Source organism: Coturnix japonica, chromosome 18, assembly GCF_054131305.1.
Source record: "Coturnix japonica strain WE chromosome 18, WE-NBRP24, whole genome shotgun sequence".
Taxonomy (NCBI): domain Eukaryota; kingdom Metazoa; phylum Chordata; class Aves; order Galliformes; family Phasianidae; genus Coturnix; species Coturnix japonica.
The window spans coordinates 9222403-9234176 of NC_140680.1; the positions used below are offsets into that span (position 1 = coordinate 9222403).

The window sequence follows — 11774 nt, forward strand, 5'->3', positions numbered from 1 at the left end:
AGGATCAACTGTGAGAAGGAAAAGACTTGCACGAGCAGAATGCCTGGCTTATTTTTTGCATCTACTTGCTTCTCTTTTTTTAACACCTTTAATAACAGCCTTTTCCTTTGAGCCCAACAATATGCTTAAACTTCTGCATCTGTTCATCAAGTATTTTGAGAGCATCATACCACCTTCTTACATTCAGGTACATGGTGTTGAGATCAGGATTTTATTCTCCTCCTTCTGACTTAAAATAGAGGTTGGAGGGAAGGCTTTGCAGTTACATCTGTGTGATGCACTCGATCGCAGAAGTGGGGCATCCACAGAGCCCTGCTTTGGGCATTTTGGTACCTTGACTTCCTCTCCAGAGGAAATTGTCTTTCTCTGCTGATTTCCCATGGCAAAATTAACCCAAATTAAATGCCCCATTCCTTCCTTGCACCCCATGTTCTTCTCTCCCCCATCGACTGTCCCAGCTGAGTGGGTCTATGAGGGATGCTGAGGGTGCATCTCCTGGTAGCTGTGATGCTCCTGGTGGGTGGAACTGAACAAATCTCCCCATCTTCTTTTCTGAGGTCACTGTGTTTTCAATAATGTAAAGCTGAGCTCTTTGAAGATCTCTTTGGTAACATTTCTTCATGTGCCATTCACAGCTGCTTTGTTGCCTACAAAGTAGCCATTTAGTGCTCTTCTTGTCTCTATGTTGTATCAAAGTGTTACAGAGTGCTTTCATTGCTAATAAATAGTAACTGTGGTGCTATAAAATCTTTTCAAAAGCACCCCAGGGCACGAATCTCACTGCATCAATTATATCTGCCTTTAATACTTCAACATAAACAGTTTCTGTTTCTGTTCACTACCAGACAGCTTACAGATCAATCAACGGTAAGATTATTCACACCTGTCATTAGTGTAAGATACTACCAGTTTCTTGATTTTTCATTTAATCTCTGGTACAAATAAACACATCTGGCTCCATTTCTGGTAGCAACGCGGCATCCTCCCATTCCATCTAAAGTGATAAACGCATTCTGTGTTTGCTTTGCTTCCTCCTTCCAAAAAAAGCAGATTCCTCTCATTTATGCACTTTAGCAGCTGTTGTGCGTCTTTTCCAGAGGAGAATAAAAAAAATGCTGCTAAGACTCAAACATTTCAACTACAAGAATGAGATAAACGAGGGAGCAACTTAAAAACCACCTAACAATGATATGGGGCTGAAATGGCCCCTGACTGAGGGCAAGGAATCTGGCTTGTCCCTAGACACCTGATAATATTCATGGAACTCTGATGTGTTTCAGCCAAGGTGTGGATACACTTCCTGCTAAATGCAAAGACTTGTAGTGAAATTTGATCTCAGATTCCAGGATTTCAGGTGGTTTGATGTTCATGGTAAGATAATTTATCCAGGTTTATCCCTGCAGTGTGAGAACAAAGCCTCAGATATTGAAGAGCTCATACATTGCAAAGGAGAGGACTACAGCTCACCAGTAAGAGAGAGGCAATGCATGGTTTAATGAGCTCTTTAGGCAAGAAAAAATGTCAGTTAATCAGGATTAAATGGACTAAATGAAGACATAGGTTCAAAGGGAGAATCGCTCTTCAAAGAAAACTCTCTAGAAAAATTCCCCATTAATAGCATAATGAACAATGGAGGCATCATAAACCAGGCATAGATCACATTAATAAAGATGCAGTCATAAAGCACAGCAAAACAAGAAGAACAGAGGTGAGTTATAAAACCACATTTTAAATGTAACTACCTGAATTTTAAAAGTCTTATGGATGATAATGGATGATAGTGATGCCAAGGTAGCCTGCGTTCGCCAAAGAGCAAAGTAATTCAGAAGCAAGGACTGGAAATCATCAGCTAATGCTGTATTAGACTTACTGAGCTGTGTGTAATGTTGGTGTTTGCAAGACTCTTTGCACTCCCAAAAGCATACAGAAAAAAATGATGGCATTTTTATTGGTGACACAAACAAAACAAAGGCACATCTGCATCAATTCACATGTCAGGTCATCTGTTCAAGATGCAAATGCACACTGAGCAGCAGATGTTAGCAGCAAGAGTAATCTCTGCCATGCCTAATAAATAAAAGCAAAAGACTTGAAATGGCCAATGTACTGTTCTGAAAGTGAAGTTAAGGATGGAAAGATGCTCACAGCTAGCTAAGAGCTGAAATCACAGGTGGGTGAGCACGACTGACAGGCTCACAGCAGGAGGAACTGCTGCCTGTACCTGGTAAGCACTGGGAACAGGCAGGCTGGGTCTGGTGGCTGCACTGCAATCAGAAATGCAGGCAGCAGTTAATGCTCATAAATGAGGCAAAACAGCAACAGGTGATCAAATCACAGCAGGCATGGTGAGAGTCCCTGGGATACCAAATTGGTGGCCAGAACGTCTGTGAGCAGCAGGGATTGTCTCTGCCCCAGGCACACTGAAGGTCTTGCAAGTGGCTTTAGCTGTGGTGGGCAAATCTAGATGTGTAGGCAATGTGGGAGACCTGTGCTTTGCTGGAGACTGTGCTATAAGTACATCCCTTTGCTGCAGCTGCCTTCTGCCAAAATTTACAAACCAAAGATAATGGTCTGAAAAATTGAAAAAGCTCACCAGGGTTCACAGTCAAAAGTGAAAACAAATCTCAGAGCCAGTATGTTAAACAGCAGTGCCATTCAGAGAAGGCAAAGTATGTTTTACAAGTGATAATGAGATGTGCTTATCCCTGCTTCAAGCAGCAGTCACTGGAGGTGAAAGATGCTCCTCCCTCGAGTACCAGCCCCAGCACAGGGGGCTTTTTTGGCTTTTTGGCATCTGATTTTGCTTCAAAAATCTTGTATGATCCATAAGAAAAACAAGCTGCTGGGGTTTTTATTAGGTAGTGGAGACAAGTACCATGAGGAGATGGCAGGGCACGATACAGGGGATGAGGAGGGAGCACATGAAGAGAGACTGAGAAATAAAGAGGAGGGAAAAGCCTGACATAGGAGAACTGTTAACTGAGGATGCCTGAGAACCCACAGACCTGTGTTTCCTGGGAGAAGCTGGGGTGGTGGGTGGGGGTTGATCATCTTAAGGTATTTCCCTGATATAAGAAAGATGGAGTTCTCGAATGTCACTGAACACTGACTGCGGTGACCTTGGATTCAGATTTTACTCTCCAGTAATTCACTTCAACTCTGCAAACACGTGACTTAAAACACTCTCTGTGTCCGCAGGGTCTCTGCCCTCTGGTTACTGTTCACTGTGCCAATGTTTATCTTTTGCTAGGAGGGGAAGCCTGAGGGATGGACCCTGAAATATTCCCCATGTGCATCTTTATGGCATTCAGGTAAATGAACAGCCTTTTCAAAAAGCTCGGAAAGCTTTTTGTACGCTGATCAGAAAGGAAGAGAGTTATTAAAAATTGGGGGGGAAAAAATCAACCTAATATTAAAATGCTCGTAGCCCTGAATTCTAGAGATATCTGCTGCTACAATGAATAATGTAATCTAATAATAATTACTTGGATTTATATAGTGTTTGTAACCCTGTGGTATGAAGAGCTCTTTGTCTAAGAACACCTTGGCTGACAAAAGGTGGAGGGGTGGGAAACAGTTGGTCCACAGCACTCAGCAGAGCTGTGCAGAGGTCTCAGCTGGGAGATACACAAAAGGGAAGTAGGTGGACAGTAAATTGCTTTCCAAAAGAGGATTTGGTCAAATAACAAAATTAGTTGTGCAACTTCCTTGAGTTCTTCTTGTGGTCGACGGGCCCAGCGCAACAGGCAGCAGGCTGCTCAGTGCAGCTGGAGCTGAGCCCTGCACACAGCTCTGTCCATCTCATCGCACCCTCCCAGCACCCACTGCTCTGTTGGGAAAGTTATGTTCCCAGTACAGGATGCAGTGCTGTTGGGGTCGGCAAAATGTCACTGCATGAGTGAGAATTCATTTCTCAGCAGCAGCTTTCTGCTTTAGGTGTATAAACCTGAATACATCCCTAGCATAGTGCTGCTGATTCAGGAAGCAGAGCTGGGATTAAATTAGGCAATCCTATAATTGTGCTTCCTGTCGGCAAGGACTGAGCTGAAATCAGATTAGAGCTTTTCCCACCAGATCTTGCTCTGTTTCTTCAATGAGACCTCCAAACCAATTTAAACAACCATTCAAATAGCCTCATGCAGAAAGGAGCCGCTTGCTTTACTCCCAGGAGACCTGCAAGGATGGAAGATGTGGAAATCCAGCCCATCTTTATGAAGCATGTTCATCAGGCAGCCAGTCCCACATCCCTCCTTCTGCTGTGCACTCCCATGCTGATTCCTGGTGCTGCCTTGTGCAGTAGAGAGGAATGCTGGGGATGCACTGGCTGTTACAGAAGCCGGCTTTGCAAAGCAGAGAGAAATAAGAAACAGTCATGCATGAGAAATGCCAGAGAGGTTTAATTGGAAAAGACAACAAGTAATGCAAGTTATTTAAAGTTTCCATTTGAATAACAGAGACAGTGAAGTGAAACCCAGCAGTAAGTGCACAGAGAGGAGACGTTGACCTGCAGCACTTCTGGCCATCCCCAAGGCTTCTTTCCCCTGCTGGCTTTTCACATTGCTTTTCACCCTTCCCTCCAGCACTGTCCTCCGACAGCACTGCAGGGGCTGCTCACAGCTGGTTGCTGCAAACTTCTGTAAACCAAATTACTTTCCATTTTCAGAGGTGATAAACAGATAAAGCAATGCTTTAAGGAGCAGCTGGGCTGAGCCAGGGAGGTTCTGCTGGTGATGGGCAGAAAGAGCGAGCAGGAGGTCAGCAGCAGCCTAGCTCCCTGAGCACCAGTTCCCATGGCTTCCTGCTGAAAGGGCTCTCATGGGGAACCCCACATTCTGTGTGGGTCACACCACCACCAGGTGCTGCCTCAGGAGGGCACAGATCAGGGCAACACATTACAGAACTAAATCTCAGACCAGAAAGTAAGCAGTAATGAGGATTCTGCCCCACCAGGATACAGCAATAGGCTTCATTACCCAAAGCACAAGCCATGCAATTAAAAATTGACAAAAATCAGTTGATCATTCAGTCACTTCCAAGCCCAAGGTGCCCTTCAACCCCTCAGTCTCCCTACCAGCAACAAACCAACGCAGAACAGAACTTCTGATCCTGAGTCTTGTATTAGGCCAAATAACAAAAGGGGTTTTATCATAGCTCTAATCTTTTTCCAATATAGAGACATATTGAAAGAGATTGCCTTACTGAAATTGAAGGAAACTGTGGTATTTTAAAACCTTAATCTCCTTTCTCCTCTGTAGGAAATAAGATAAATTTCTTGATTTCGTTCCGTACAATTACAAGAAGCTTTCCTTTTATCAGAAGTTCTCCTTTTCCTGTGGCAAGGTATTTGTGGAGCTGTGTGCCAGGCTTCAGCCCACTGTATGTGTACTTGTGGGCAAGAGAGACAAGTTTTGGTTGAAGGAAGTCATCAGTGTACTGAAGAAGCATCCCAGCAGGAGCTGGTCTGTACTGATATGGGCAGTGGGATGGGCTGTTGGGGGCTGGCAGGAGCTGGTGGGGCTGCTGAGTGGTCAGAGAGGACCAAAGGCTGGGTGATGGGTTCACACACTACCCACAGAAGGCAGGGGGAGCTGATGCAGGGTGCTGAGGTTGTCCCACACTTTCCCCTCCACTTTCTTCCTTTTCCATGTTTTTCAATTGTCAAGAAAGATCCGAGCACTATTCTGCTTTTAAATTTAGCACAGATCCCTAGGAAAGAAAAAGCAGGGAAGAGGTGGGAGGAAGAACCTTTCCCCGCACTTGAAAGATGACAGCTGAGGGAGAAGAAATTAATGTCTCGACATCCTACCCTGGGGATAGCCCAGCTTCATTAAAAGCCTATCACATTTACAAATAAAAAGAAAGGCTTCAGCAATAACTTTAGAAAACACCCACAGTAAAAAAATAAGTCAGCTCCCACACAAGCTGGAGGTGCACTGCATGCTGCAATGCTGGTGGCTGCTGTGCTGTAGGAACCGCTGCCTTACAGCCCAAACACTGGGCTGAGCACGCTGCCCTGACACCACTGCACTCCCATTGCTGTTCCCAGCTGCAATATCCTGCTGCACACCAGGTGTCTGCCATCAATTAGTGGTGCAAATCACACTCCTTGTTTTTCAGGCCGTGCTGGAGGTCCCCTCCTATTGCAGCTTTTGGCCTTTGTGCTCCTTCTCCTGATGTCCGGATCCCAGGCTGTGCTGTGGAAGCACCAGGTCTACATCAGCTGCCTGGAAAAGCTTGGTTTGCCATTGGCCCCAGGATGCCCCATGCACACCCGGATGAGTAAAAGTCAGGAGAAACAGAAATCCATGCAGCTCACTTCAAAAGAGGAAGAGGGGAAAGGAAGGAGAAGCTGACATCCATTTTTGGCTTGTAGGCCTTTTGATGCTGCACAGAGCAAGACACAACAACTCCTTCTCCATGTGTGCAACTCTCTTATTGTTATGGTGTGAACTTTTGCTGCTGTTGAACAGCTGAATTCCCAGATCCCCGTCTTCTCTGCATAACAGCTTGCATAATCTCACTCAGCGTTTCCTGGGTCAGCCTGTATCTTCTGTTTGAGCTATCACAAACCCCTGGGTATTTATAGCTCTCCTTGTCCTGCTTGTGAGCCTTCACATTGCCAGTCAGTGTTTGTGAGTGCTATGACTGTAGGGAAGATTGCTGCCAAGTTGTAAAATCGTGCCAAGGAAGTTGGAACATAAGTTTGATTGCAAATATTGGCAAAGCTTCATGAAAAACTACAAGAAAGCTCCTCCAAGAAATTACAGAACTCTTTTATCTGTTATTGAGTCTAATGATCTCATATATTTTTATAGAATACCTTTTTGGAATTGCGGCTAATGAAATTCAAGTGAAAACCAGATTATCTCCTGACAAATATTAATGCTATCGGCAAAGAATAAGACCTACTGAATGCTCTACTCTTAATGCTGCTGGTCTGAGGCTTCCCTGATACAAAACTGTCCCCTTCCCATACTACCTTTAACTACATTGCCCAGCCTGGATTTAAACTGCAGAAGGAGATGATATGTCAGTATACTTTGCACATACTATCAGATAGCTGCCCTGAAAAATAAATGGGGAAATAAAAGCAAAGGCACAAATAATGAAACATAATTGGGGGCCATGGGGAGTCTGCTGGAGGCTCCCAAGAGCCCATGTGCTGCTTCTGGTCTGCACAGAGATCAGAATTAAGGGCAAAGTGGGGCTCTGTGGGATCCCACCTGCTGACACAATCATATCATACAATGATACAACTTTTGTATATTCATCAAGCTTCAGCTTGCTAAAATTCAGCCATTTCCCCCCACTAGTCTTAGGGAGAGCATGTTTCAAAACATCACTTCCCCAATGGCCAGAAGCTATTTCTGATTCTGTGCTTGAATTTATTCCTGTCCACTTTCTTCTTCTTTTTCCTTGTGCCAGCATTACTCCTTAGTTCAGATGCTTCTTCTCCCTTTCCAGTCCTAACCCCTTTGAAGTACTGATAGGCAGCAAGCAGACCCCTATGGATTGCACTAAAAATGCCTTTATTGGCAGAATACTTCACACCTTGGGATGGAGTTCCTCTCCTTGCCATGGCTCAGTATTGAACAGAAAGACTCTGGTCGTCCCTGTGATCCCTTCCTGCAGTACTTGGACTGCATGGACATGCCTGATACTGTACTCACAGACATGCAGTCCTGGTGAACAGGGCTGCCTGACATCACCCATAGATGTCAGCACAGCTTACCCAGGCACCTGCAGCTGACAAAAAATATCACTCCTGCATTTTAAAGAGAAAACCACCAACAGAGTTCTCACTATTAAATGAAAAAGTTCATTCATTTCTCCTGTGCCTCTTGTTGAGCACTGGAGCATCCCTAAGGACAGAACTCCTCACACAGAGGTTCCTATCTGGTCCTAGAGCCACTGCAGAGCAGAGCACCGTGGTCTGCCTGCAAGCAAACATAATGTTTGCATTGGTTTGCTAAGATGAAGCAAAATAAAACCCTGTCAACACAGACAAAACTCAAAATCCCAGTCTGAATACATGCAAAGACACTAGAAGCACCCAGACAGTATCTCATCAGATCCTCTGGAAACAAAAACCTTCACATCTTCCCTCTAAACTCTTATCTAAAAGATGAATTACATGGAAGCAAAACTGCAGGGGATGGAGATGCCAGGGGGATGTCTCAATCCTTTGCTCAGAAAATCTCTAAAAAGAATTTAGTGGGAATGTGCTTCGTTTACTTTGCAAACATGAATTTCTTGCCTATTGGCTCCCAACAGTAAGTGACAGCTGGAGAAATTACAGCTGGTGTCCTAAAGCTCCGTAGCCTGTACTTGCTCTAAGTCTTGCCAGCACAGCAAAATGTCTGCTGGTGTCAGTGTGCCTCCAGAATGATCTATGGCAATCCAGCATGGAACTGCAAACAATGAGGCAATGAAGGAAACAGCAAATTGAATGCAAATGATCCATCTTGTGGCTAATGACCTTCTAGTGAAGAAGATGATGCACTGTGTCAGAGCTCTGATCCATATTGCTGGACCATTAAAATTCCCAGGCAGGAGTTCTGGTCATAATGGTCTGATTATGGTTTCACCAAGGGCAGGTATGCCTGACCAGTGGGTGACCTGTGATGGAGCAATGGCATCGATGGACAAAGGATGGACAACTGATGCCATGTACCCCAACTTGTTCATGGCCTCTGACATGGTCCTGCCAGAGGGTTGTTGTTGATGACTCTATGTTTGGGTGGAGGCCGGTCACGAGACTTGGACACACTCAAGAATTGGACACATGAGAATCTAATGAGATTTTAATAAGAGCTTTCCCTCAGTGAGTGTATGGGAGCAGCTGAGTCACAGCCTGAAACACTGACTGAGCACATGGGAAAGAACCCGGTCAGCCCTGGGAGCACAGGTGAAGGCAATTCAGCTGTGTGAGCAGAAGGGCTGCAGCCCGGCTGCGCCTCTCTTAGACCTCATTTAAGGGCTGACTGCCACTGGGAAAGGATCTCTTTCTGGAGTTCCCTCCTTGGTGAAGCTTTCCCTTGTGAACCTGCCATCTTCTGATACAGGTGAGCAATCTTCTTCCTTTGTAGCACCTTTCTATCATGCTGCTTGTCCTGTCATCACACCTTTGTTGTAACACCTTTCCCATCGTATTGATCTGTCCATTTGCTACTGTGAGCACCGTGATCCTACATGCTGCTTGCCTATTTCTCCTTAAGCACAAAAAACAAAACCAAAGTTACAACCCTCAGGTGCCCAAGAACCAATAATAGTGAGTTCTACCCATTCACCTTATTTGGTGGAGCTCGGTGCCCTGCCAATGCAAGGAGTCAGCTTTGAAGCTGCATGTGCTACTACTGGGAGACCCTGTGTTTCAGTCTAGCCCTTTACCTGTTATCTCTGGGCCAGATTTTGCAAGTTTGTCCAAGCAAAGTTGTGTATGTATTGAAATAAATAATCTTTTTTTTCTCTCAAAGCAGCAGCAAGGCCCTTCTTTGGCTGTGGCCTGCTGCTGTAGCCAGGAGATGGATCCCAGGTCCACATAGCACCCTTTCTTGCTTTCAGCAGCACAAACAGAGCCAGGATGCAACACCTCCCAAAACGCAGCCCTTGAATATCTCCTTTCCAGAAACTTCTTCCTGCTGGCTTATGCAACGAGTTGTTTCCATGATCATGGGTGTATGTGCAAGGGAGAAGGAGAGCAAAAAGAAATATTTAGCGTGACGTAGCAATGGCTGAGCTGGGCCCAGGCTCCTGCTGCTGTTCCTGTATGCTTCCTGTGGACTCCATTGGGGTGGGCAGTGAGCTCATCCCATCCGTGCTCCATGTCACTGCCATCTCTCCTTCCTCCAGCGGCCACTGTTGTTCCATGGGGAAAGGTGGTAGTGAAGCCGTGTGTTCCCCAGCTGAAGCTCAACGCACCTTTTTGACATCAAGGGATGGCCCTGAGCCAAGAGAGCCAGGGAAGAGGTGGATGAGCAGCGAGGAGGGGCTGCACTTCCAGGCTGTGGTCTGCAGGCTGTCCAGATGCCAGGGCTCCTCATGCAGCTGCTTGGGCTGCGCAGGAGTGGCTGTGGCACAGGGCTGTCCCACCCTGACTGCTTTGCTCTGCCTCAGGAATTCCATGGTCTCTGTGATTGCCTTAATGCCTGAGGAAGGATAAGAGATAAGAGGAACAGGAGGAGGCAGGACAGCAGGATTCTACCTGTAAGCCCAGCAGCAGAGACTCTGTACTGGCAGCCCAGTGGGCAGGAGGGCTCCAGGACCAATCTGACTGTTTAGGAGCAGACTCTTTATTCATTGTTTCAATGCTTTTTGGAAGCAATGCAATCCAATCAGCCCATCCACCCAACTGAGCACTGAAGCCTCTGTCCCAGAGTCTCCTCTGCTCCTGGCTGGGAAAGGGAAAGGAGGGAGGAAGTGCTTCTGCCAACCCCTTACAGACTAGAAGCAGCAGCACAGTGCTGTGATCCCTGCATGCACCCTGCCCTGTATCAAACCCAGTGGAGCAGGAGCAAGGTGGGCACAGTGCTGCTCACACACTCCCACAGCAGCACCTCTGAGCCAGGGAAGACTTCTTATTCCAATGCAGCTGCCAAGCCAGGGAGCTGCTACACTTCTGCAAACTGAGGAGCCAAGCAGTGCAGTGCCTGCTCAGATTTACTGACTCCATCACTCACATTCCCCACAGGGGCCAATAAGGCTCCGCAGCTGCACGCCGGCACTGAGTGCTGGCTGTATGCTGTGATTTACTGTGCTCTTCTCCCCATGCTTTGAGCACCTTCAGAGTGCTGACATGAGTGTGGGCTGATTGGGTTATTTATTTAATTCTGTATTTACGAGGACAATGAACTTCCAGTCCCCACAAGCTTCATGCTGCTTTTCTTCTCCCCCTATTTTGTTTTTCTTGGCTCTTCTAAAAGGAAAATTGGGATGTATTTTACTTTGGAGAAATGACATTGGCATCAGCCTTGTCTGAGAAGGCCTCTTTGTGCTGGAAAATGAGTAAATAAACCACTCACTACAGCTTTCCCAGAAGAGATTAACATTGCTCTGTGCTGAACGTAGCACCTCTGGACAGGAATGGGAACACACCAAAGGGACGTACTTGACCCAGACATTCTGGAGTTTGTCTGCTCTGATCATTGCTCAATTCTACTTTACCTTCTCTGCTGTGGCAAAATTTCAGAGCTTGATTAATCAAGGAATTCAAGCACTGCTGAGCTGGGTTTCAATCCCTTTGTGCAGTACGAGGGTTTAATGATTCCCAAAGGTATGAGCTTGTTGCTTTGTTTTAACCAAATATCTACGCATAACAAAAGATATGCAAGCAATATGTTTAAAGCGGGGAGCAGCATTTTTCAGCTAATCATGGCATTTTGTTTTCACTCTGGTGGTGCACAGGACTCCTGAACATGTGCTGGATAACACAAGTTATCCAGAAAGCCGTATGCGCTGCTGTGAATTATTTTGCTTATTTTTGCATTATGTTAGCTGAGAGCTTGATGTAAATTCTCATATCCACTTGTTAGTCAGAATGATCCCCAAATCCTTCCCATGCACAGTATTTCAAACCACAGCCTCTTAGAACTGCAAATTCATTTCTATATTTATACTCATAGATAAATAGGAATTCATTTTTATGTATTACACAATCGTGCTGCAACCAAAGAAACAAACCTCTGTATATAACATGCGAGTTGCAATCTCAGCCTTGGAAAATTGAATAGTGTATGAATTTCAGATAGCATCCGCACCTGCAGATTTCAATTTAC

General features: G+C 45.6%; 1 protein-coding gene across 2 annotated transcripts in view; it reads right to left on the reverse strand.

Annotated features, from left to right (window-relative positions):
- The window catches only part of HTR4 (5-hydroxytryptamine receptor 4), an 85688-nt gene that overhangs the window by 20971 nt on the left and 52943 nt on the right, over window positions 1–11774 (reverse strand). Inside the window, exon 7 of one of the 2 annotated variants that reach the window (XM_015876097.3) lies at window positions 4374–10148. The exons of the other annotated variant lie outside the window; for it this stretch is intronic. Within the exon in view, the coding sequence (XP_015731583.2) occupies window positions 10142–10148 (7 nt within the window). The 3' untranslated portion in view covers window positions 4374–10141. Of the gene's footprint in view, window positions 1–4373; window positions 10149–11774 lie in introns of those variants that run through there. 2 annotated transcript variants of the gene reach the window in all.